Below are 25,928 nucleotides of genomic sequence, written 5' to 3'. Positions count from 1 at the left end.
CACCACACCTGGTTAATGTTTTGTATTTTTCATAGAGATGGGGTTTCACCGTGTAAGGCAGGATGGTCTTGATCTCCTGACCTTGTGATCCACCTGCCTCAGGCTCCCAAAGGGCTGGGATTACAGGCGTGAGCTACTGCGCCCAGCCAATAGTATTATGTTTTAAATTTAAAAGTCCACTGTTCTTCACTGATACATGAGAAATAAATTGATGTTTGCATATGAACCTTGTATCCTGCAACAATGGTATAATAACTTATTAGTTACAGAGATTTTTTTATTAATTCATTCCAATTTTCTACATCAATGACAATTTCATCTGTGAACAAAGGCAGTTTTATTTCTTCTTGCCCAGTCTGTATCTTTTCTTTGCTTTTTGCATTAGCTAGGACTTACGGTACGATATTGAAAAGCAGTGGTGAGAGGGGGCATCATTACCTTGTTCCTGATGTTAGTATAAAGGCTCTAGTTTCTTACCACTAACTATGATGTTAGCTGTAGGAGGTTTTTTTAAATCGAGTTGAGGAAGTTCCCCTCTATTTGTAGTTTACTGAGAGTTATTATCATTCCAAATGGGTATTGTATTTTGTGAAATACATCTATTTGACATCTATTTTTTTGCATCTATTGATACGATCATGTGATTTTTCTTTTCTTTTTTTGAGACAGGGTCTCACTCTGTCGCACCAGCTGGAGTGCAGTGGTGCGAACACAGCTCACTGCAGCCTCCACCTCCTGAGCCATGTGATCTTTCTTATTTAGCCTGTTAATGTGATAGATTACATAAATTGATTTTCAAACATTGAACCAACCTTTCATACCTGAGATAAATTTCACTTAGTCATGGTGTATAATTTCTTCTATGGATTATTAGATTCAATTTGCTAATATTTGTTGGTGCAAAAGTCATTGTGGTTTTTGCCATTGAAAGTAATGGCAAATGACTTTTGCACCAACCCAAGGATTTTGCTAAGGATTATTGCATCTATATTCATGAGAGATACTGCTCTGTAGTTGTATTAGTCAGAATTCTCTAGGGAGATATTGGGAGAACCCACCCCCAATATTTCAACATAGGTTCTATTTTCCATAAGTGTTGGCCGTCTGAGAAATAAAGAGAGACAGTACAAAGAGAGGAATTTTACAGCTGGGCTGCCAGGGGTGACATCACATATTGGTAGAACTGTGATGCCTGCCTGAGTCTCAGACCAGCAAGTTTTTATTAAGGGTTTCAAAAGGGGGGGGGGTGTGAGAACAGAGAGTAGGTACAAAGATCACATGCTTCAAAGGGCAAAAAGCAGAATCACTGATAAGGGTCTAACAAAGATCACATGCTTCTGTGGGAACAGGGCAAAGGGCAAAAGCAGAACCACTGATAAGGGTCCAACAAAGATCACAGGGCAAAGGGCAAAAGCAGAACCACTGATAAGGGTCTATGTTCAGCGGTGCACATATTGTCTTGATAAACACCTTAAACAACAGAAAACAGTGTTCGAGAGCAGAGAGCCTGTCTGACCACAAATTTACTAGGGCTGAGTTTTCCCAACCCTGGTAAGCCTGAGGGTTCTGCAGGGTCCATAAAAATCACTATTATTCTGTTCTTTTTCAAGGTGCACTGATGACATATTGTTCAAACACACATGTTTTACAATCAATTTGTACAGTTAACACAATTATCACAGTGGTCCTGAGGTGACGTATATCCTCAGCTTATGAAGATAACAGGATTAAGAGATTAAAGACAGGCATAAGAAAGTATGAAAGTATTATTTGAGAACTGATAAATGTCCATATAAAGATGAAATCTTCACAATTTATGTTCCTCTGCCATGGCTCCAGTCGGTCCCTATGTTCGGGGTCCCTGACTTCCCATAATAGGAAGATAGTGCCAAAGGGATATATAGAGAGAGAGATATGAAAGAGATTTATTAGAGGAATTGGCTCACACAATTATGGAGGCTGAAAAGTCCAATGACAGGCCATCTGCAAGCTGGAGACCCTGGAATGTTAATGGCATAACTAAATCCAAGGCCGAAGGCCTGAGAACCCAGGGGCCTGCTGGTGCAAGTCCTGGAGTCCACAGGCCAGGGCAGGAGAGTATGGGTATATCCCAGCTCCTGCAGATAAATCAACACACTTGCTTTTTGTGTTTTTTTTCCTCTCTCAGCTCTTGGCTTATTAGATGGTGCCTGCCCACATTGAGGGTGGCTCATCTTTACCTCATCCACTTAGACTCACACACTCACCTTCTCATGCTGATCACAAGCACATCCAAAAGTAATGCTTTACCAGGTTTCTACAGTGTTCCTTAATCCATTCAAGTTAACACCTAAAATTAATCCTCACAGTAGTTTTCTTTTGTTGTAATGTCTTTGTCTGTTTCAGTATTGGGGTAATGCTGCCCTCATGGAATGAGTTAAGAAGTATTGCCTCTGATTCTGTCTTCTGGAAGAGATAGTAGAGAATTGGTATAGTTTATTTCTGAATGTTTGGTAGAATTCACCAGTGAACCCACCTGGACTTGGTGATCTCTGTTTTAAAAGATTATGAATTATTGATTTAATTTCTCTAATACATGTAGGCCTCTTCAGATTGTCTGTTTTTCTTGTGTGAGTTTTAGCAAATTCTGTCTTTTAAGGAATTTGTTATCATTTTCCTTTTTTTTCTTTACTTTGAGATGGAGTTTTGCTCTTGTCGCCCAGGCTGGAGTGCGGTGGTGCGATCTCCGCTCACTGCAACTTCTGCCTCCCTGGTTCAAGCAATTTTCCTGCCTCAGCCTCCTGAATAACTGGGATTACAGGTGCCCACCACCACACCTGGCTAATTTTTGTATGTTTAGTAGAGATGAGATTTCACCATGTTGGCCAGGCTGGTCTCCAAATCCTAACCTCAGGTAATCCACCTGCCTTAGCCTCCCAAAGTGCTGGGATTACAGGCGTGAGTCACCATGCCTGGATATCAATTTCTTAAATTGACATATAGGTTATCATATTTTGGGGAATAAAGTTGTTTATAATATTCCTTTATTATTCTTCCAGTGTCCATGGGATCTGTAGTTATGTGCCTTCTTTCATTGCTCATATCAGTAATATGTGTCTTCTCTATTTTTTTTTCTTAGCCTGGCTAGAGGCTTATTGATTTTTCTTGATCTTTTCAAAGAACCAGAATTTAGTTTTATTTTTCTCTATTGGTCTCCTGCTTTACATTTCATTGATTTCTACTCTAGTGTTTATAATTGCTTTCATTCTTCTTACTTTAGAATTAAGTTGCTCTTCTTTTTCTAGTTTCATGAAGTAAAACTTTAGACTACTAATCTTATATCTTAATTCTTTTGTACATTTCTCTTGAGATTTCTTTTCTGACCCATTTGTTATTTAAAACTGTGTGGTTTTATTTCTAAGTATTTTGGGTATTTCCTGCTAAATTTATGTTATTGATTTTTAGTTTAATTCTACTGTGGTCTGAGAGCAGACGTTGTATTATTTCTAGTCTTTTAAATCTGTTAAGGTGCATTTTATGGCTCACAGTGTGTCTTGTCATGGTAAATGTTCCATGTGAGCTTGAGAAGAATCTGTATTTTGCTGTTATTAGATGAAGTAGTATATAGATGTCCCTTGTATACAGTTGATTGATGGTGCTACTGAATTCAACTATGTCCTTGCTGATTTTCTGCCTTCTGGATTTTATTCATTACTGATAGATGGGTGTTGAAGTTTACAATTATAATAGTGGATACATCTGTTTCTCCTTGCAGTTCTGTCCATTTTTGCCTCATGTATTTTGATGCTCCAGTGTTGGCACGTGTACATTAAGGATTTTTATTTCTTATTACATTGACCCCTTTATCATTTTGTGATCCACTTTTTAATCCTGATAACTTTCCTTGGTCTAAAGTCAGCTGTGTCTGAAATTTATATAGCTATTCCTGCTTTCTCTTGATGACTGTTAGTCTGTTTTCATGCAGTTAATAAAGACATACCCGACACTGGGTAATTTATAAAGGAAAGAGGTTTAATGGACTCACAGTTCCACATGGCTGGGGAGGCTTCACAATCATGGTAGAAGGCAAATGAGGAGCAAAGTCACGTCTTACGTGGCAGCAGGCAAGAGAGTTTGTGCAGAGGAACTTCTGTTTATAAAACCATCAGATTTCATGAGACTTACTCACTACCATAAGAACAGTATGCGGGAAACCACCCCCATGATTCAGTTATCTCCACCTGGCTCTACCTTTGACATGTGGGGTTTACTACAATTCAAGGTGAGATTTGGGTGGGGACACAGCCAAACCATATCAGTTTTACTATTAGGATGGTATATCCATCCATTTACTACACAATCTACATGTGTCTTTATATTTAAAGTGGGTTTCTTGTAGACAACATATAGTTGAGTCATGTTTTTTATCTACTGTAACAATCTCTTGTTTTGAATTGATATATTTAGACCATTGACTTTTAAAGTGATTATTGATATAATTGGATTATTATCTACCATATTTGTTACTTTTTTCTACTTGCTGCCTTTGTTCATTGTTCCTGTTTTTGTCTTCCACTCTTTTTCCGAGTTTTGGTGTTTTAATTGAACATTTTATGTGATATTGTCGCATGGTTTTTTCTGAAAGTATCTTATTTCTCTGCTTTTGAAGGTTAATTTTGTAGGATGTTGATATGGTTTAGCTCTGTGTTCCCACCCAAATCTCATGTTGAATTGTGTTCCCGAATATTGAAGGTGTGGCCTGGTGGGAGGTGATTGGATCACGTGGATGGTTTCTAACAGTTTAGCACTATCCCTCTAGTGCTGTCTCGTGACAGAGTTCTCATGAGATCTGGTTGTGTAAAAGTGTGTAGCACTTCCCACTTAGCTCTCTCTGTCTTCTGCCACCATGTGAAGATGTGCTTGCTTCCCCTTTGCCCTTCTGCTATGATTCTGAGTTTCCTGAGGCCTCCCAGCCATGCCTCTTGTACAGCCTGTGGAACCTCTTTTCTTCATAAATTACCCAGCTTCAGGTAGTTCTTTATAGCAGTGTGAGAATGGGCTAATACAGACACACAATGCTAGGTAGGTACTTTTTTCCTCTCAACACTTTAAATATTTCACATCACTATCTTATTGTTTGCATGATTTCTGACAAGTCAGATATCTTTCTTATCTTTGCTTTTCTATATATAAGATGTTTTTTTCCCCTCTGGCTTCTTTCAGGATTTTTTTCTTTATCTTTGCTTTTCTGCAATTTGAATATGATTTGCCTGCATGCATTTTTTTTTATTTTTTTATTTTCATTTTTGGAAGTTAACCTGCTTGGTGTTCTCTGAGCTTCCTAGGTCTGATGTTTGGTGGTTTGGTGTCTGATATTAATCTGGGGAAATTCTCAGTCATTATTGCCTCAGATATTGCTTCTATTCTTTCTCCTTCTGGTATTCCCATTGTACATATTTATAACCTTTGTAGTTCCACTGTTTGTTGATTTTTTTGTTTTTTTCAGTCTTTTTTTCTCTTTGCTTTTCAGTTTTGGGCATTTCTATTGTCATATTCTCAAGCTCAGGGATTCCTTTCTCAGCCATGTCCAATCTACTAATGAATCCATTAAAGCAATTCTTCATTTCTGTTAGTGTTTTTTAATCTCAAGCATTTATTTTTTATTCTTTCTTAGAATTTCCATTTACCTGCTTAGATTACCCATTTGTTCTTGCATGTTGTCTGTTTTTTTTGTTTTTTGTTTTTTTTCCAGTAGAGCCTCTGGCATATTCATCATATATATTTTAAATTGCTAGTCTGATAATTACAACATCCCTGCCATATCTGACTCTGGTTCTTCTGGGGTTTTTTCTTTTTTGAGATAAAGTCTCGCTCTGTCACCCAGGCTGGAGTGCAGTGGTGTGATATCAGCTCACTGCAACCTCCACCTCCTGGGTTCCAGCAATTTTTGTGTCTCAGCCTCCCAAGTAGCTGGGACTATAGGCATGTGCCACCATGCCTGGCCAATTTTTGTATTTTTAGTAAAGACAGGGTTTCACCATGTTGGCCAGGCTGGGCTTGAACTCCTGGCCTTGAACTCTTGGCCTCAAGCTATCCACCTACCTTGGCTTTCCAAAGTGCTGGGATTACAGACATGAGTTACTGCACCTGGCCTGACTCTGGTTCTGATGCCTGCTGTGTTTTCAAACTCAATTTTTTACCTTTTAGTATATCTTGTAATTTTTTGTTGGAAGTTGGACACAATATACTGAGTAAAGGCACTGCAGTAAAAAGGCATTTAATTGAAATGTGGTGGGAGGGAAAGTGTTCTATTGTCTTATAATTAGGCCTCAGTCTTTAGGGAGCCAGTGTTTCTGGACTGTGAACTTTATAAGTGCTTCTCAGCCCCCAGCTCCACTCAGGTGGGACAGAATGGGGCTAGAGTTGGATATTTCCCTTCCCCCAGGTCAGTTAAGCTTTGATAAAACACCAATAAGTTAGGCTCAGGTAAAAACAGTTTCTCTTGAGGAGAGGCCTGCTAAAGACCAGAATGCTTTGTTTACTTTCCTTCGTCCTCTGGCAGAAGCGTGGGAGGATTTTTTCTCCAGTCTTCATTGTGAGAACCTGGTAGAGCTCCTACAGGTAAAACTTACAAAAGTGTGGGTGCCTCCATCTAAGTCTGGGCCCCTCTGGAGTTTTTTTTAATTTTTTTTATTTTTATTTATTTTTATTTTTTGTCTGTTTGTTTTGAGACGGAGTCCCGCTCTCTTGCCAGGCTGGAGTGCAGTGGCATGATCTTGGCTCACTGCAATCTCCGCCTCCCAGGTTCAAGCAATTCTCCTGCCTCGGGCTCCTGAGTAGCTGGGACTACAGGCACACACCACCACGCCCAGCTAATTTTTGTATTTTTAGTAGAGACAGGGTTTCACCATGTTGGCCAGGATGGTCTCGATCTCTTGACCTCATGATCTGCCCGCCTCAGCCTCCCCAAGTGCTGGGATTATAGGTGTGAGGCACCGTGCTTGGCCCCCTCTGGAGTTTTTAACTGACTCATCCTGAGCGTCCAGCAATTCATCAGTTACATTTCAGGTTTTCCTGTGGAGGTTCTGCTTGTGGGTTTGTGCTATGGTAACTTGTGACTCTGAATTTACTTGTGTGTTTCTCTAATACTGGGGACAGCAGTTTGCCCTGTGACATCAATTCCCTGATATATCTAGGAAGAGTTGTTGGTTTTCAGCTAGTTTAGTGTTCCTCTTGTTAGGATGGAGTGGCAACTTCCAAGCTCCTTACAGGCTGTACTGAAAACCTGAAGTCAGCCATTAATTTATTTTTTTTCCTTATGGTTTTCATTTATTAGAAAAACTGTGTAACATTGAAGAAGACATTTTAAATCCTTGTAAAATAACCTTCATGTTTTCATTTATTCACATTGATTTTCAATCTTTGTTTACATGCATACATTTTAACTTAGCTATTATCACAGTAAATGTATAAAAATTTTCATTAAGTGTTTAGCACACCTTAAGTATATTTTATTTTCAGAATCTTCACAATTATTTTTTAAATTGTTGTTTAATATTCCACCTGACTGATATTCATTCATTTTCCTAATTTTCTTCCTATTGGATATTGTTTGTTTCTAGCTGTCTTCTGTTGAGATTCGTTCTTCAGTTTCAGCTAGCCTCAACTTACTAAACATGAGGCATTTTATATCGGATTTTAACTTTTTTTTTGGTAGAGATGGGGGTCTCACTATGTTGCCCAGGTTGGAGTGCAGTTGTGCAGTTATGGCTCACTGCAGTCTTGAACTCCTGGACTCAGGTGATCCTCCCACCTGAACCTCCCAAGTAGCTGGGACTACAGGTGTGTACCACCATGTTCTGCTAATGTTTTTTACATTTTTGTAGAGAGGGTCTCACTATGTTTTCCAGGCTGGTCTTGAACTCCTAGCCTCAAGCAATCCTCCCACCTTGGCCTCCCAAAGCGCTGGGATTACAGATGTGAGCCACCATACCCAGCCACATCAGATGTTTTTATTTCAACTTATAGAGGAAGGAATTTAAGTTTAGTTATGTTAAATATAACAAGATTATGTAACAAGTAAGCATCAGAGCAGGATTTCAACTCAGTATGCGGAAGATCAAAAGCCTGTATTCTTTACCTCCATGGTATGCCATTACTTCAGCAAATACCTTTTTTCCTTCTTTTGAATAACTTCCTAAGATAAAATCCCAGAAATATACTGTTTGTGATTCATAATACAAGTTTTCAAACTTGTTTATACTAGGAAAACATTGCTGTTCTTTATCACTATACTAGTTTATCCCTTAGTATACTCAAAATTAATATTTTGAGTAGTACCAGTTTTAATTTTATTTTGTATATAAGTTCAAAGCCTTCCAAAGTGTTTGTTTATGATTTATTTTCTTGTTAAAATCTGTTCTTGTTCATTGCCTTTTTATAAGTGTTGTCTTGATGTTTATATTTGACATGTAAATTTTAATTTGTCAATCTGTTTCTTCTTTTAATTGTTCCAAATTTTAGAAAGTTGTTTCAAGTATCTGATACATAATTCTAATTTATGCTAGTTTTTCTAACATTTGATATTCAGCTGCTGATTTTGAGTATATTTTTGTGTATGGCCTAAGATGCTATTATTCCTGTTGTTATTTAGTCATCCTAGTATTATATTCAATCAACCTCCCCCACCACCACCACTGTTTTGAGTGTGGTTGCATTAAAAAGCATGTGGGCTTTTGGTCAGAATAGATTTGGGTAAAATCCTGGCTGTATCAGTCCCCTACTACTTTAAGAGTAACTTTTTCACAAAAGGAGCTAGAAGATCCTCTGCTTTGCCTCTAGTGCTGAGGAATGTTGCACCTACAACTATCATGGAAGACGCTGAAGCCTCCGGTATGCAACCCTGTACTCCCAACACCCTCAGGGAGCTCCAGCTCTGGGGGCCTCGGACATTCATGCCAGGTAAAGGTGTAGGACACAGGCCAGGCATGGTGGCTCACAGCCATAATCCCAGCACTTTAGGTGAGAGGATTGCTTGAGGCCTGGAGTTCAAGACTAGCCTGAACCACGTAGCAAGACCCCATCTCTACAAAAAATTTAAAAAATTAGTCACATATGGTAGCGTGCACCTGTAGTCCCAGCTACTTGAGAGGCTCTTGGAGAGGGATCACTTGAACGTAGGAGTTTGAGGCTGCTGTGAGCTATGATCATGCCACTGTACTCCAGCCTGGGTGACGGAGCAAGACCCTGTCTCAAAAAAGAAAAAGAAAAAAAAAGAAGCTATAGGACGTAGGGGAGCTAGTCATATGTCTGTCCTACTAAAAGTCTAGATGGCACAGGGCAATGGCACTTGTGTTAGAACCAGAATGCAGCTATGACTGACTTGGAACCATCTGTCAGAGGGAAAAAGGCAGGCAAATAGTTACTCATTTGACCAAAGCAGAAGAAAACCAAAATGTCCAATGCCTCCAGGAAGAGAGGCAAAGATAGAGATACTAATCATTTCTCTACACATCTGGCATGCCGTGGGTGAAGAAGAGAGCCAAGTTGGTGAATAGATCTGGAAAGGTTACCATCATGCTTGACTGAGCTCTGCCCTCCAACCAAACACCCCTGAGCAGCCGCAGCACGCCTCACCATGCTTCCCACCACACGTGGATCAAGAGCACCTCCACAGGTTCTCAGAAGCTACAGCACCAGGACCCCCATTTGCCTGCTTTTTGCTGTTCCTCTTAATACAGGGTCTTGCAATCACAGCTTACTGCAACCCCTGCCTCCTAGGCTCAAGCGATCCTCCCACCTCAGACTTCCAAGTAGCTGGGACTACAAGTGCATGCCACCATGCCCAGCTAATTAAAATTTTCTTTTTGGTAGAGACAGTGTTTCTCCATGTTGCCCAGGCTAGTTTCAAACTCCTGGGCTCAAGCAATCCTCCTGCCTCAGCCTCCCAAAGTGTTGGGATTACAGGCATGAGCTACCATGCCTGGCCTCTCTTGGTAATTTGGACTATGCCTCTCCCAAATATATACCTCTTGGCCTCTGCACGAGCGAAGGTGGCCTTTGGCATGTTATTTCCAGCACTATGGTTTACTTCAGCTTTTTAAATTGTTTCCTTCATAATTTCTACTGTCATCCATTGTCAGCGTTTCTAGCTATGCTGTTAAGGGTTGTTCTTTTGTTTTGTTTTGTTTTGTTTTTTGAGATGGAGTTTCACTCTTATTGCCCAGGCTGGAGTGCAATGGCATGATCTCGGCTCACTGCAACCTCTGCCTCCTGGGTTCAAGCTATTCCCCTGCCTCAGCCTCCCGTGTAGCTGGGATTACAGTGCCCACCACCACGCCTAGCTAATTTTTTTGTACTTTTAGTAGAGTTGGGGTTTCACCATGTTGGCCAGGCTGGTCCTGAACTCCTGACCTCAGGTGATCCACCCACCTTGGCCTCCCAAAGTGCTGGGATTACAGGTGTGAGTCACCATGTCTGGCCCCAAGGATTATTCTTTTGATTTGGGGGAACAGGGTTCCTTGGCCCTATTACCCACCGCATTGTTCTCCACTCTCTGCATCCTGAGCATCTTCATCTGCATTTTTCACTCCTGAGTACTGGCAGAGATGAGCACAAGGGTAATGGGATTTGATGTAGTGACATTGTATCCACCACAGGCTTAGAGATTCTGTATCCACCACAGGCTTAGCGAGGTTGTATCCATCATACAGTTATGTTGCATCCATCATACATCTAGAGATGTTGTGTGCACTATACAATCAGCAATATTGTGTCCATCATACGTTCAATAATCACAAAAAGGCATTACATTGCCCACATTTCTGAGCACATCTTCCCTGAAAATTTTGACACGTGGTTCTAGGACATCACATTTTCCACGCACTGGTTCTTTTTCTTCTGGATATCAAGCCCTCAGGTCCACATTATCTAGAAGGTGGTTCTTTAAGGTAGTCCAAGAAGGAAATGGGGGAGAAATTTCCCAAAGGCTTTTAAAAGCAATACCTTGCTGACACTCATTGAAACTCATTTCAGAGAATTTGGTGATGGTTTTTGGAAACCATAAGCATTCCAGAAGAACAGAGTAGCTAGAAGTGCCCCAACCATTCATGTGTCCCAGGACTGACTGACGGTGGAAAAGCTTTATGTGTGTGTATTTTCCTTGCTGTCTGGTCAAGGTCTCCAATCAATAGTTTAAAACTTTTTCACGGTTCATTTTCGACCACTCAGAATTTCCTTTAACTTTCCTGCAAACTCAAATATGCATTTAAAAATAATCTGTTCCATTTTTGCAGGATATGGTTGAAAGATATTTCAGATTATCTAGTCTACCATATTGCCCCCCACCTTTTTTTAAATCAGGAACTTTAAGCAAAAACCAGTAACAACCAGGTTCTTCAATGGTATTCCTGCCATGGCCAAGACAAGCACCGAGTCCTTTAACTGACCTGCATCAAGTTGCTTAGGGAGATTTTTCCCTCTAGTTTGAGTGTTTAATGCTTTCTTTGCTGCTTATTTTCACTCAATATGGTAGAAACACTTTGAAATCTGCCCAAATTCCATCAGCCCTATTGGAGAGGCACCCGAGAAATGAAGATGATGTTTCTGACTCATAACTTTCTTTGACATAAGGGAAAGATAGGAGTCAGAATAGAGGATATACATTCCTTTATCTTCTTCTCAAGTGCTTCTCCAAGTGTGACTCAGACCAGGAGCATCAGCATCACCTGGGAATGTGCCATAAAATGCAGATTCTCAGACCCTATTCCATACCTACTCAATCAAAACTTTCAGGCATGGGCTCCAGAGATCTGTGTGTTCAAGTCCTCAGGTGACTCTGATGGCATGCTTACATTTGAGACCCTCTGCTCTGGTCTGATCACCCAGAATCTCCCTTGGGAGAGCTACCTTGAAATTTCTGCTTACTTCCCCCGCAGCGTATTGAAGACTCTGCAGTGGTTGTTTTGTTTTGTTTTGTTTTGAGACAGAGTCTCACTCTGTCGCCCAGGCTGGAGTGCAATGGTGCGATCTAGGCTCACTGCAACCTCCACCGCTGGGATTCAAGCGATTCTCCTGCCTCAGCCTCCTGAGTAGCTGGGATTACAGGCACGTGCCACCACGCCCGGCTAACTTTTTGTATTTTTGGTACAGACAGGGTTTCACCTCCGCAGTGGTCGTTAAAGCTTGACCACTAAATTGCCCTGGTTCTTCAGCATGCGCTAGGCAGGCTGGACCAGAAGCTGGGAGACCTGGCTCCCAGTCTCATTCTCATTACAACCAGTCCTGGAGTTTTCCCTCACCATGAAAATGGGATTTTTACCATCTGCTTTCTCTGCTTTGTGTTGCAGGAAGATAAAAAAATAATAATAATGGATATTCAAACGGCTTATGTTGCATGTAAAATGCAATGTGGCATTGATTGTAGATCCCTTAATTCAGACAGATTTCCCCACGCAGACGCTGTGTGTCACAGGGGAATGGGCAGCATCACTTTTTACATCCAGTCATATTCTATGAAATTGCAACAAATTCGAACTTGTGAATATAAAAGATGCCATTGTGGGAGTGTAGTGAATAAAAAACAGCTTTCATGAAGCTCAAATCTTGAAAATCAGATGCTTTCTGGGTCTTCTTTAACTGTAAAAGAGATAAAGTATTAGAAATGGAGAAGGAAAGGAGGGAAAAAGCCATCCATTTACTGCTTAAGAATGTCTCTGCTATCGCGATACCTAAGGTCACATGTGTAGCCACTTGGGTTAATGATACTCAGTTTGTCCACAGAGTGGCAGTAGCACCTGTCTGAGAATCAGTCTCAGCTGGGGTTCCTTCTGTCTACAGAAAGTGAAAGACAGACTGTTACTCAAATTCCACATGCAAAAGAAGCCTTCTTACATTAAATACCTGGGCATTTCAGGAAGAAGTTTTATTTGACTTAAATTGTGAAGGCAATTTCTCATTTGAGGAAAAGAAAGATATAACATGTTTCGGTTGAAATGTCAAGATCCTTTGATTGCACATGTAGTTTCCTAGGATAAATTATTCTAGCCAATGGAGCAGAAACTGGCTAATCAAAGGAACAGTGCACAGTTACACTTCTGTATGTCATTCTCTTTTTTGAAAATAATAGCTGGAATTTTTTTTAAAAGTGAAATTACAATTTACCACCTCAACCCAGAGGACGTATTAGCTTGATAACTTATTCACGGTTGCTGGTGAGTTCAGGCTTAACTATCAGCTGCCACTCACAAGTGTTTACACTTGACCTTTCCAAATGAGACCTCAAACGTCTTGGTAGTGGGTGGGTTTAAACAAAGCTGCCCACGCGAGAACCATTGTGGAGCTTCTTGCTCCCGGGCCAGTCACGGACAAGCTCATGACCAGCACACTCAGATGCGACAATCAGATAAGAAGAGGCAAGAGAAGACTTTCTGGGAAATAAAAGATCATTTTTGTGATTTCTTTACATTCAGATCATATTAATTAGATGGAGATAGACATTATTTCTCCTGTTTATGTAAAATAATTTAGACAATGAAGTCACGAAATTCATGAGAATAATTTAAAAACTGTTGGAACTTCCCAATGTTTTTCTTGGCATTCAGTCATTACACATAGAAATGTATACTATGCCGACTCCTAATGACTTAGCAGATCCCTCGGGCTTTGTTCCACAGGATGTGACATTTCCTCTGCCAAATTTTCCTGCCTCTTTTCCCAATCATAGGACTGCTATTCTCCCTGACAAGTAAAGAATGGCAAGATCTTTTATTAAAAAAGATGTTTTATGTATCTTTTAAATTTTTTAATGTATGTATCTGCCCCTGAAATTATTAAGAATGGCTTAATAATAATCCCTTTCATCTTACTGCAGAAGACACTATTGTAATAGCATGACTAGGAAGGAAACATAGCTAATTATTAAGATGAATCATTTAGCAAGGTGGGGAAAAATCCCTTGTGTGTAAAAATATCTAGTGATTGACATGTTACCAAATTTATACAAAATAAATTTCCGTGTAATTGAGACTGATTTTTCCTCTTAGATGGAAAGAACCATCCTGATCAGGACTGGTGTTGGGGGAATGTTTTCCTTATGAAATGAGAAACAGAGCTTCTGTAGGGCCATCCGAGATCAGGATGCTTGCTTCAAGATGCCACTCTGCCTCTCTCCCCACCTGCCAAGTGTTTCCTGCTTGGTATTGGCTGGTTCCTATTGGCTTATTGTAAGGATTTTGACTTCTACACTGCATGAACCGGGGAGTCACTGGAAGAGTTTCAGAGGTGCACCTTGGTAGACTTAGGCTTTCTCTGGATCTCATTGGCTGCTCTTACGAGTCCAGAATGGAAGAGGATGAGGACAAATGCAGGGGGATGTTAGGAGACCACTGGGCAGATCCCTGTCATTTCTCTCTCTCTGATTCCTTTTGCTGCCACTTTCTTCTTGTCCCCTTGGCTCCAGCCCCCTGCCCTCCTTGCTGTTTCTTGCGTCTGTGAGGCATGCTCCTGCCTCAGGCTCTCTGCCTGCTGTGCTGTCACCCCGCAGACCCACGTGACTTCCTCCTGAACCCCCTTCAGGCCTCTGGTCAAACATCACCCTCTCATCGAGGCCTTCCTTGACCACACTGCTTAAAATTGTCCCCCTCGCTTCACCTTACCACCTTCACTGCCTCATTTCTCCTTTGCACTTACTCACCATCTGACATGGTTATCCAGAGCACGAGCCCCACGAGGAAGGGTCTGTCTTGTCCACTGTTGGACCCCTGACACCCACCCCTAGGACTGGCCCACATTTGGGAATTGCATGGCTGTCTGAAGCCAGCACCCTCCTGGTTCTGTTGTTCCCTGGAAGTGGGGTTCAGTGTACCCCACGAACCAAGGCCCTCATCTCAGAGGGCATGCACATGGTCGCCTCAACTGTGCATTCACACTGGGCACTTCCTGCAGTTTACTCTCCTGTGTCAGATGCCCTTCAATGAAAGCAAGTACATTGCCACCGTGTCACACTTCTAGTTACCATTTTCTTTATGGTCCAGGTCCTGACCAGCTCTAAAGATGGGCCAGCTGCTGTATTTCCAAGAACCCCATGACTTCCAGGGCCCCTTGTTCCCAGGGAAGCCCCATACCCCAGTTGTCCTGTGCATAACCTCATGGGCCAGCACCTGGTAGCTGCTGGAAGGCTGGGCCCCTCCAGTCCTACCTCTAGTCCTGCCACTTTACAACTGAGCACCTCCCGCTGCAGCCTGCTGAGCCCTTCAGAGTCCTTGCCGCAGGCCCTGTTTACTTTTTCCTGAGAAGGTATCTGTGATGCCAAAGAGAGAGAAGCAGCATTTGCTAATTTGGATAAAATGTTTCTTTTGGAAGGGCAAATTGATGTACAGTTGTCCCTCAGTATCTGTTGGGACTGGTTCCAGGACCCCTGTGGATACCAAAACCCTCAAATGCTCAAGTCCCTTATATCAAATAGTGTAGAATTTACATATAACCTAAACACTTCCTCCTGTACACTTCAAATCATCTCTAGATCCCTTACACTACCTAATACAATCTAAATGCTATATAAATCATTGTTATACTGTATTTTTTAAATTGCTTTTTTTTATTGTTGTGCTATTATTTTATTGGGCTCCCCTCTCCCCATCCTGCCCCAGTAATTTCAATCCAAGGTTAGTGGAATCCATGGATGCAGAAACAATGGATACTGAGGGCCGGCTGACTAGACCTATTTTTGTTGTAATTACTCATTCTCTTCTACCTCATTAAGCTTGATTCTTTCAAGCATGAATACCTGGTTGAATCTGCATAACCTCTTATTATCGACCTACCTTTGTTCACACACAAATGATTGCTGCTTAGAGCTCTCCTGCTAGGCTCCTTTGGTAAAATAAATTTTATTTTCTCAAGATAGAAAGAAATGTGATACCTTGCATGTTCTGTGGTTTCCTTGTTTTGCTGGATTGCAAGTCCTTCAGGCTTAAACAAATATTCTGTACCCCAGCATCGGTGGTACCCAGCTCTCAGTTAAGAAAGAGATGTAATTAATGTGAATGCCACTCTTGGCGCCAGGCACTCCTGACTTGCCTCCACTGGGGACTGGTTCATACCCTCCTCTCCTGGCCTCAGTTTCCACACCTCTTAGTGAGGCCTTTGCCTTATACTTCAGAAATATTGTCAGTATGACTTTGAAGATGAAAGTTCGCCCCCAAAACCACTCTCTGTTATCACTGTGAAACCAGCGATGGAATGGAAAATGGATTTCTGAGACATTTTAAATTATTCCTTGCTTGTCTTTAGAGGCAAAATCAGATAACAAAGCTTATCAATTACACTTTTGTTTTACTCAAAACTCATGACTGCTCACTCAAAAGCTCCTTGTTCTTATCTTAAAACATTGTTTACAGTGTCCCAGATGAATGGCAACAAATCCTGGGGTTTGGTGTTTGGATGGTACATTTATTTCCTGGGGAAAGAAGTAACAGTTTGAGATGGAGCAGGGTTGGGGTGGGAAAATACTTCTCATTCTGAGGAATATTTAATTTTGCCAAGATGAGCATTCCTAGTTCTTAGTCTATTGATGAAAATAACTATGGTTTGTTTCTGGAACTTTTGACAAAAAAATAAATAACTTTGCAGCCTAGGGAGTTTGGTTTTAAAATGCAAACACAGGAGTTATGTGTTGAGACTTGGACAGGGTGTCATTTTCTTTTTAAAGGGCAGCAGTATGATTCTTTGATTTGTCTTTGTTATCTTGACTTTTAATCCAGATTCCTGGGCAGTTGGTTAGCCCCAGGACATCTCCAGGGGCAGGTGGCCTGGCCTTGGCACACTACCCAGTAAATCTCTGCCTGAGAGGATGCTTCAGCTGGGAGGCCAGCCTGATTTTTAAAGGCAGAATTGGACTATTTACTCTAAAACACTTAGTAACACACACTGTTTAGAAAGAAACATTCCTATTCTGGGAGGTAAGAGGAGACACACAGAAGTGTCATTTACTTCTAGTGTTTTCTGGTAGAAGCTATGAAACTGAGTTTACTCTCTGGAAATTTGTAGTTTATTTTCTAGAAAATTGCATTTTATCACTGCAAAAAGGATTTTATTTCCAAGTGAGTAGGCTTTTGAGCAAGAGTTTTGGAGTCACAGAGACGGAGTTAAGAAAGTGATAATGTGCAGTGGCGATTCTCAAGTTCAAGGAGGAAAAATAACATGCTTTTATTGGGAGACTTTGTAGAAGCCAGCAGTTTCTTGGCACCAAATAAATAATTTTGTTGTGAATCGAGGGAGAATTATCCATAGTATTTTTTACTAACCAAAGAAATGCAAGGAGAATTATAATTCATCAGGTTTTGATGGTCAGGAAAGCCAAGCTGTGTTATTAGGGTCATGACAATCACAGACATTACAGATGGCTGACCTGTAGTGTGTTTGTGTGGATAGAGGGCAGACGGTAGAGTGTGAAATATATCACAAATTTATGCCAAATAATCTGGATAATTACTATTGCTTAAAATTTAAGTGCACAGCTAGAAAAGTGGGTAGTGATGCACTACGGTCTTGCTGAACACTGGGTAAGAAAATCATGGCAAACGCTGAGTCTGTTTTGGAAATGTTCTAAAACCAGACTATTAACACAGTGAGCCATTTTAAATGTGGCTTGCTACGTGTTTGGAGAGAAACACATACTCTTTTATTAGGAACATGAAACAAACTCTTTGAGCCGCAGTATCACTGCGAGTGAGTTTAATTGCTGGGATTAATAAATCACAGCTGCGAACGTTAAATTCTTGGCAGGATTCTTTATTCAGCTGTTTTCCCCTTGCCCCATTACATTCCAGATTTACGGTCTGCATTATGTCTGGAGCCAGAAGTAAGCTTGCTCTTTTCCTCTGCGGCTGTTACGTGGTTGCCCTGGGAGCCCACACCGGGAAGGAGAGCGTGGCTGAACATCACGAGGCTGAATATTATGTGGCTGCCGTGTACGAGCATCCATCCATCTTGAGTCCGAACCCTCTGGCTCTCATCAGCCGCCAGGAGGCCTTGGAGCTCATGAACCAGAACCTTGACATCTATGAACAGCAAGTGATGACTGCAGCCCAAAAGGCAAGAATGCTTCTCAGAACCTGAGTTTCTCTCGTAGAACACAACAAATTGCTCTTTACCCCTTGATCAGTGGTTGGGTAATCCCAGGCTTCCTACCACCCTCTGAAAAATCATCCAACGAGCGGGTGCGGTGGCTCACACCTGTAATCCCAGCACTTTGGGAGGCGGAGGCGGGCAGATCACGAGGTCAGGAGATCGAGACCATCCTGGCTAACACGGTGAAACCCCGTCTCTACTAAAAACACAAAACATTAGCCGGGCGAGGTGGCGGGCGCCTGTAGTCCCAGCTACAAGGGAGGCTGAGGCAGGAGAATAGCGTGAACCCGGAAGGCGGAGCTTGTAGTGAGCTGAGATCCGGCCACTGCACTCCAGCCTGGGCGCCAGAGCGAGACTCCGTCTCAAAAAAAAAAAAAAAAAAAAAAAATCATCCAGCTAGTTAACCTGAGTTGAATTAGTCAGTTGGATTAGGAGCCTTACCCCTCAGAGAGTGGTCCATGGACCGGCAGCATCAGCATCCCCTGGGAGCTTGTTAGAAATGCAGGATCTTGGACTGCACCCCAGACCTACCGAATCAGAATGTGCATTTTAGCAGGATCCCCAGGCGATGCTTTCACACGGCAAGTGTGAGAAGTCCAGGACTAGATCGCCGCTTCTCAAGTGTGGTTGTACATAAGAATCACCCAGGAAGTGGTAAACAGTGTGGCTGCCTGGGTCCCGGAGAGTCCGTTGTAATTGGTGTGGAAGGGGTGTGGACTGGGCATTGGGATTGTTTCAAGGCTCCCCAGGGCAGTCTAATGTGCAGAAAAATTTGAAGATGACTGGGCGTGATGACCTCTCTGAGTCATCCAAAGCCTCACTGAAGTAGTAAACATCTGCAGGAATGCCTTTTGCTCCCTTCAGACTGTTTGGGGCTCGTTTCCGGTCTCTGTGTCAGACTGTGAACAGTCTGAGACCTTTGCCCAGACAGAACAGACCCCAAACTGACAAAGGGAAGGTCAGTGCCAGCCTTTGTGAAGGCTTCCTGGTTGACCTGAATTTCTTGCTCCCTCCAGGAAGGGTGGGGACAAAGGAGAGGCCCCCTGGGGGCAAAGAGGGAAATGTGGTGCCAGAGGTTGCCTAAGAAAATGCCCTGCTGGAAAACACAAACCCAAAGGGAAGTTTGGGCTGTAACTGGTGCAGGGTGACCAAGCGCAACTGCTTGAGGAAGCTCTGCTGTGCCTCAACAGGATGTAAACTCATTGTGAGCAACACTTTCCTGCTCTGTGGGAATGTAAAGGGCAGAACCAGCCCTGCCAGCAGGTCCTGCCCCAAACAGCCCCTGCCTTAGAGCAGGGCGGTCAGGATGGCCTGGACAGCCACAGCAATTTAAAAAGTGCTACGTTTTAAAAGTTTAGTCTATAATACATGTACAAAGGCTATGTGTACGGGGTGGGGGGTGATTTTAGGGGGGTGTGTATGTGGGTATAACATGATGTTGAAAGGCAACTTGAAGACTTGGTCCAGCTTCTGATGGGTGACACTTCTTTTTTTTTTTAACCAAGATCAACTTTTGCAAGGGTGATACTTTTCTTTAGTTCCAACCTGACATACGGTTTCTCCTTGAACACCTTCAGTGGCTCAGAACTCTCAGTCTCACAGGTCCATTTGTTCCAATGGTGGGAACTTCTGGACAGGTCTTCCTTTCAATGAGCAGCAGTCAGCCTCCCTGTAACTGCCACCATGATTCCATCCTCAGAGCTAAAGGGAGCAGGCCGTGTCCCTTACCACGACATGCCATCTTCTCCACCTTTGAGGGCAGCTGTCATGACCCCCGGCATTTGTCCCCCAGGCTGTATCCTCAGTCTCTTCCACAGTTCCTTAGGAGACTCAGTTTCCAAACCTTCTACTAAAGACTTCCACGTGTTCTCTGTGCTCAGAACTGTATGTAGCTCTCCCGATTCTAACAAGGGCAGGATGGAGAATTCTCACCTGTCTCATTCTAGATGTTGTCCCCAGAAAACCACTGGCAGCCACACGTCTCACTGTGGGTGTATAAGGCACTTGCCGTCAACTAAAACACCTTTTCACACGAGCAGACACACATGCTGCTGTTGCCATCCTGTACTTATAAAGGTGATTGATTTAAGCTGAGGGCAAGACTTCACATTTATGCTGTTAAATTTCATCATTCCAGCCTGTTGGGCTATTTAGGGATCTTTACTGACATCCCAAGTATCAGTTACCTTTACGTCATTCACACATTTGATACACACCTGATTTATGTCTATGCTGACGTCAGTGTAAAAAAAACCCAGGCTATGCCCTCAGACCTCCTGATGACACTGATCTCCTAGAGGGCAGGCATTCTCTTGATAGAGATGTTTGCCTGCATGGCACTGAGTCCAGCACCTGAAATGTCATCTGCCTCTTGCTTCCCTCCCCCGTCCACCGAACCATTCTGAGACATTTGGCAAATGACACACTGAAACCCAGACTGTGACTGTAGAATTCTCCTGCATTCACCTTTCCATAACCTGCCCCCAAAGGAAGCACTTAACACGGTTTTGTTGAATCCATGCCAGCTGCACAGCGTCACTCCGTCTCTATTTGTTTTCCAGGACCAGGATGAAGCTGTTGATGTGATCACTTTTAGAATTTACAGATATCTCAGTTCCCATACCTGGTTCTATGTTTTGTGTTGGTTTGTTTTCCAGCAGCACTTTTATTTTTCCTTACATGATGATGTGTTGCTGGGGCCTAATGTTCTCACATGACAGTAGAAAACCAGAATTTGTTGCCCTCTCTTTAAAGAATCGAGAATTGCATACAGAAAAACCTTACATAAATTAAAAAGGATGAATACATTTACAGGTGTAAATGCAAACGACTTTCAACTCAGACCAGTAATGCAAACGACTTTCAACTCAGCCCATGGTGTTCCGGCAGAAAACATCAGCTAAGAAAGGAAGCTGGGTCCTAAGTCTTGGACTTTCCAAGCCTTACAGACCAGCAGCACAGAAACTACTGGTTCAGGAGCCCTTGCCAGTCTCTAGAGAAATCCCAGAACACGCAACCCTGACACATGAATACGCTGCACAGATCAGAGACCGCTGGCCACGCAGACTCACCAAGCCACAGACTTGTCTTCCATAAGCACTTTCTTACCTTAGCCACAAAGTGACCAAGCCACATGTACTGAGGGTTGAAAATCAAAGATATGTACAGGGTATTAAGCAAATCTGGTTATATGTTTTAAAGCAACTTCTAAGACAAATTGATAGCAAGTTTGTGTGAAAGTTTTATATCAAAGTTGTGAGAGGTTCCTGAGCAAACCAATTGAAACACAGTCATGCATTGCTTCATGACAGGGATATGTTCTGAGAGGATGCATCATTAGGCCATTGTGTCATTGTGCATGCCTCATAGCATTTACTTACACAAACCTACATGGTAGGGCCTACTAGGCTATATGGTATGGCCCATTGTTCCTAGGTTATAAACCTTTACAGCATGTTACACTGAACACTGTAGACAGTTGTAGCACATGGTAAGCATTTGTGTATGTAAACATAGAAAAGGTACAGTAAAAATTCAGTACTATAATCTTATGGGACCACCATCACATATGTGGTCTGTCATTGACCAAAATGTCATTATGCAGTGCATGACTATATTTCTGTCTCAGTAGAGGCATTCATAGGGGAAAAGCAGAGTCCAGTTTCAAGATGATTAGGCTGGGCAGTCACTTGGGTTTGTAACCTTCATTCCTCAGAAGGAGGGGGTTCTTGATCTCATTGAGGTCTACCGGAAAGTTGCTGAAGCCATTTATCAGGAATGCAAATTACTTCCTAGATATCCTCATCACATCAGACCCGAAGTTTTGCCCCAGCTCAGGTTTGGTTCCTTTCCTCATTCCTGGTCGATAATAATCTAGTATGTGTACATAATTTCAATGGTATTCTCCGTGAAGAACCATTTGGTGATCTCAAAGTTTTGTTTTAATAAAGAAAATATCCACCTATAATTTTCAAAATCTGAAAAGATGACTCATACAAATATAGAATGAATAAAGCTTTTATTTAATTCATTAATTAAGGAACCAGTAAGATGGTAAAGCTGGTTCAAAGGAAAATTTGAGGAATGGAAATGTGTATATCAGTCAGTCCAGTGATTGTTGAAATGAATTTCCTAATAGATGCAAAACTGGGTAATGTCCTGTAGGGCAATACAATTGTAATCTTTGAGGTGATCTTTTAAATAACAAAGTCAAACAGTGGTACATTCTGTAGCTAATTAAAGAGTAATGGAGTGAGCCTGTTACACAATACCCTAGTATAATTTGGAAAGGCTGCATCTCCATCTTTGCCTTATTTTTAGGTTTGTGATAATTTTTCTTTACACGGTCATTGCTAAGTGTGCAATGAGATCATACTGTACTGGAAGGAACATACATTGGTATAGTATTTCTGGAAAGCAGTTTGGTGGTGTGTGTTAAGAACTTAAAAGTTTAATTTTTAGGCCAGGTGCCGTGGCTTATGCCTGTAATCCCAGCACTTTGGGAGGCCAAAGCGGGCGGATCACTTGAAGTCAGGAGTTTGAGACCAGCCTGATGGTGAAACCCCATCTCTACTAAAAATACAAAATTTAGCCAGGTGTGGTGGCACATGTCTGTAATCCCAGCTACTCAGGAGGCTGAGGCACGAGAATTACATGAACCCAGGAGGCAGAGATTGCAGTGAGCCGAGATCATAACACTGCACTCCAGCCTGGGCGACAGACCAAGACTATCTCTCAGAAAACAAAACAAAACTTAAAACTCTAATTTTTATACCCTTTGACCTAGTAATTTCACTTGTAAGACTTTCTTCCAAAGAAATAATCAGAGATGCAATTAAAGATTTGTGTGAAGTATATAATTATGCAATAAGTGTTTTGAGAACACTATGCAGATGGTCACCACAGTTTTCTTTTTATTACAAAAAGTTGGGGACACTTCAAATTCCAATAATAGAGGATAAACGATGGTGTCCTCTTAAATATGATGTGGCCCCATTACAAATGTATTTTTGAACTTTTTTTTGTTTTTGTTTTGTGTGTGTGTGTGTGTGTGTGTGTGTGTGACTGAGTTTCACTCTGTCACCCAGGCTGGAATGCAATGGAGTGATCTCACCTCACCACAACCTCCGCCTCCCAGGTTCCAGTGATTCTCCTGTCTCAGCCTCCTGAGTAGCTGGAATTACAGGCGCCTGCCACCATGCCTGGCTAATTTTTGTAGTTTTAATAGAGATGGGGTTTCATCACGTTGGCCAGGCTGGTCTCGAACTCCTGAGCTCAGGTGATCTGCCCACCTGGGCCTCCCAAAGTGCTGGGATTACAGGCATGAGCCACCATGCTTGGTCATATTTTTTAAAGTTCTTAACGAGGAAAGTCAAGAAGTAAAACCATATATTTATTATGATCTCCATTATATACACATATACACGTATACAGAGAGAGAAAAAATAATGAAAATAACCAAAATATTAACAATAAGTATCTGTGTTATGCAATTATGATTTTTTCCCCGTTTTCCAAATTTTCTACAGTTAAACTTTTGAAGCTTTTATAACCAGGAAAAAAATGTAAAAGTTTGAAATGTATTCCAGAAATAAGTGTCTCAAACTTTGCTAATTTGAATTATTCATGCCTTCTCTGCCTGCCTTCTCCACCTTCCTCCCTGGGGCTGGTATTCCCGGCTTGACATTTTAAACCCTGTAAGTGGAGAGCAGTGGAAGAATGATGCCCCAGCCCTGAGAGCTGAGGGCTGCCCTGTTTGTTTGTATTTTTTTAGGTTGCTGTAAATGTCACAGGGAGCCCCAGGCCATCACAGCCAGGAAGCACAAGATGTTACCAGGTGTGGGAAAAGGCCTTTAGGGTGGTCAGAGTCCCAAAGGGAGCCTCCTAATTCCCAGCTGGGGAATGGAGATTTCAAGTGAGTTCTTGTTTCCAGGCTGAGATCAACACACTTGCCTCTTACCCACTGGCCCAGTGGGTCCTAACCTTGGCTACAAATGAGAATCACCCGGGGGGCCTTTAAACAAACACTGTTGCCAGTATCCCGCCCACAGTCAATTAAATCAGACTTCGCAGGGGAGGGCCCCAGCATCAGTGCTTTTCAGAAGTTCCCCACCTGATTTAGATGCACAATGAAAGTTGACAACCACCAGACCGAAGATACCACATGTGTTAATGGGCCCAGTGTATTCAGGGCCCTGTAGTCAGCCCCATCTCCCCTGGTGCTCTAAGAACTCTAAATCCTTTCTAGCTATTTGCTTGTCAAACTCCTGAGCTTACTCTCATTCCCTCCTTCCCTCACATGACCCCAGGCACAGTTAATGGTTGTTCCTAGAGGACTTTGTCTTTGTTCCTTGGGGATCAGGTGAAGCGAGACAGCATCCCCAAGACTAAGGTCTCTGAGGAGAGTAAAGACACCGTCTCTGTGCCTCTGGGTCTGGTACAGTAACTTCGTGATGGTTGCCGAGTGAATGAACAGAAGAATGAACAAATGCAGCGGTGCTTCCCATCGTCTCATAACAGACTATTCTTCGATGTTTTCCTTTTCAGGGTGTACAGATTATAGTGTTTCCAGAAGATGGCATTCATGGATTCAACTTTACAAGAACATCCATTTATCCATTTTTGGACTTCATGCCGTCTCCCCAGGTGGTCGGGTGGAACCCATGCCTGGAGCCTCGCCGTTTCAATGACACGGAGGTGATTTTGGCCTTTTTCCTCCGTAGGCTGAGGGTACACAGAGACAAACTAAGTCAGGGACCAGGAGCTATGACATGTTAACTGAGATCGAAAGGAGACCTTAGGATCCCAAAAATCCAACCCAAACTCCCAAGGATCCACGTGCCACATGTTCATTCCATTAAAGAATGTCTGACGTTACAAGGCACTTATTCATCTATGGATCTTTCCATTTATTAATTACACAAGAAATACAGGAATGTATACTTAAACCAAACCAAAACAAACCAAAAGTTAAAAAACAAAAGTTCATCTTCACCACAGCCTGCCCCTCATCCTATGCCCTTGCTTAGAGAAACTGCCATCAACAATTTGATGTGCATTCAGCTGTATTCTTTTCTATGAATTTCATAGTTATTGACATCCTCTTTTTTATTTATCTATTTATTTATTTTTTTGAGACGGAGTTTTGCTCTGTTGCCCAGGCTGGAGTACAGTGGCGCAATCTAGGCTCACTGCAAGCTCCGCCTCCTGGGTTCATGCCATTCTCCTGCCTCAGCCTCCTGAGTAGCTGGGACTACAGGTGCCCGCCACCACACCCAGCTAATTTTTTTTTTTTTGTATTTTTAGTAGAGACGGGATTTCACTGTGTTAGCCAGGATGGTCTCAATCTCCTGACCTCATGATCCATCCACCTTGGCCTTCCAAAGTGCTGGGATTACAGGCATGAGCCACCGCACTCGGCCTTGACATCCTCTTTTTAAGCATACTATATATGCTTATTCATTTTTAAATTTTTGCTATTACATTTTTGTAAACATGTTCAAGTCTTTCTGTAAAATAAAATTTTTAGAAATGAAATCCCTCAGGCCAGGTGCGGTGACTCACGCCTGTAATCCCAGCACTTTGGGAGGCTAAGGTGGGCAGATCACCTGAGGTTGGGAGTTTGAGACCAGCCTGACCAACATAGAGAAACCCTGTCTCTACTAAAAATACAAAATTAGCCAGAGGTAGCGGTGCATACCTGCAATCCCAGCTACTCAGGAGGCTGAGGCAGGAGAATCACTTGAACCCAGGAGGCAGGGGTTGCGGTGAGCCAAGATCGCACCTCTGTACTCCAGCCTGGGCAACAGGAGCAAAACTCC

At 42.3% G+C, this 25,928-nt stretch overlaps 1 protein-coding gene across 2 annotated transcripts in view; it reads left to right on the top strand.

Moving 5' to 3' along the window:
- Window positions 1–25,928, top strand: part of BTD (biotinidase) — a 46,882-nt gene that overhangs the window by 16,679 nt on the left and 4,275 nt on the right. For both annotated transcript variants that reach the window (XM_017882352.1, XM_017882284.1), the window contains exons 2-3: window positions 17,808–18,072; window positions 24,655–24,804. In XM_017882352.1, the coding sequence (XP_017737841.1) occupies window positions 17,824–18,072; window positions 24,655–24,804 (399 nt within the window). In that variant the 5' untranslated portion in view covers window positions 17,808–17,823. The remainder of the gene's footprint in view (window positions 1–17,807; window positions 18,073–24,654; window positions 24,805–25,928) is intronic.

The sequence above is a fragment of the Rhinopithecus bieti genome, unplaced genomic scaffold, assembly GCF_001698545.2.
Source record: "Rhinopithecus bieti isolate Rb0 unplaced genomic scaffold, ASM169854v2 scaffold_12, whole genome shotgun sequence".
Taxonomy (NCBI): domain Eukaryota; kingdom Metazoa; phylum Chordata; class Mammalia; order Primates; family Cercopithecidae; genus Rhinopithecus; species Rhinopithecus bieti.
Note: the sequence above shows the minus strand (reverse complement) of the source record. Positions and strands in the feature narration are given on the sequence as shown.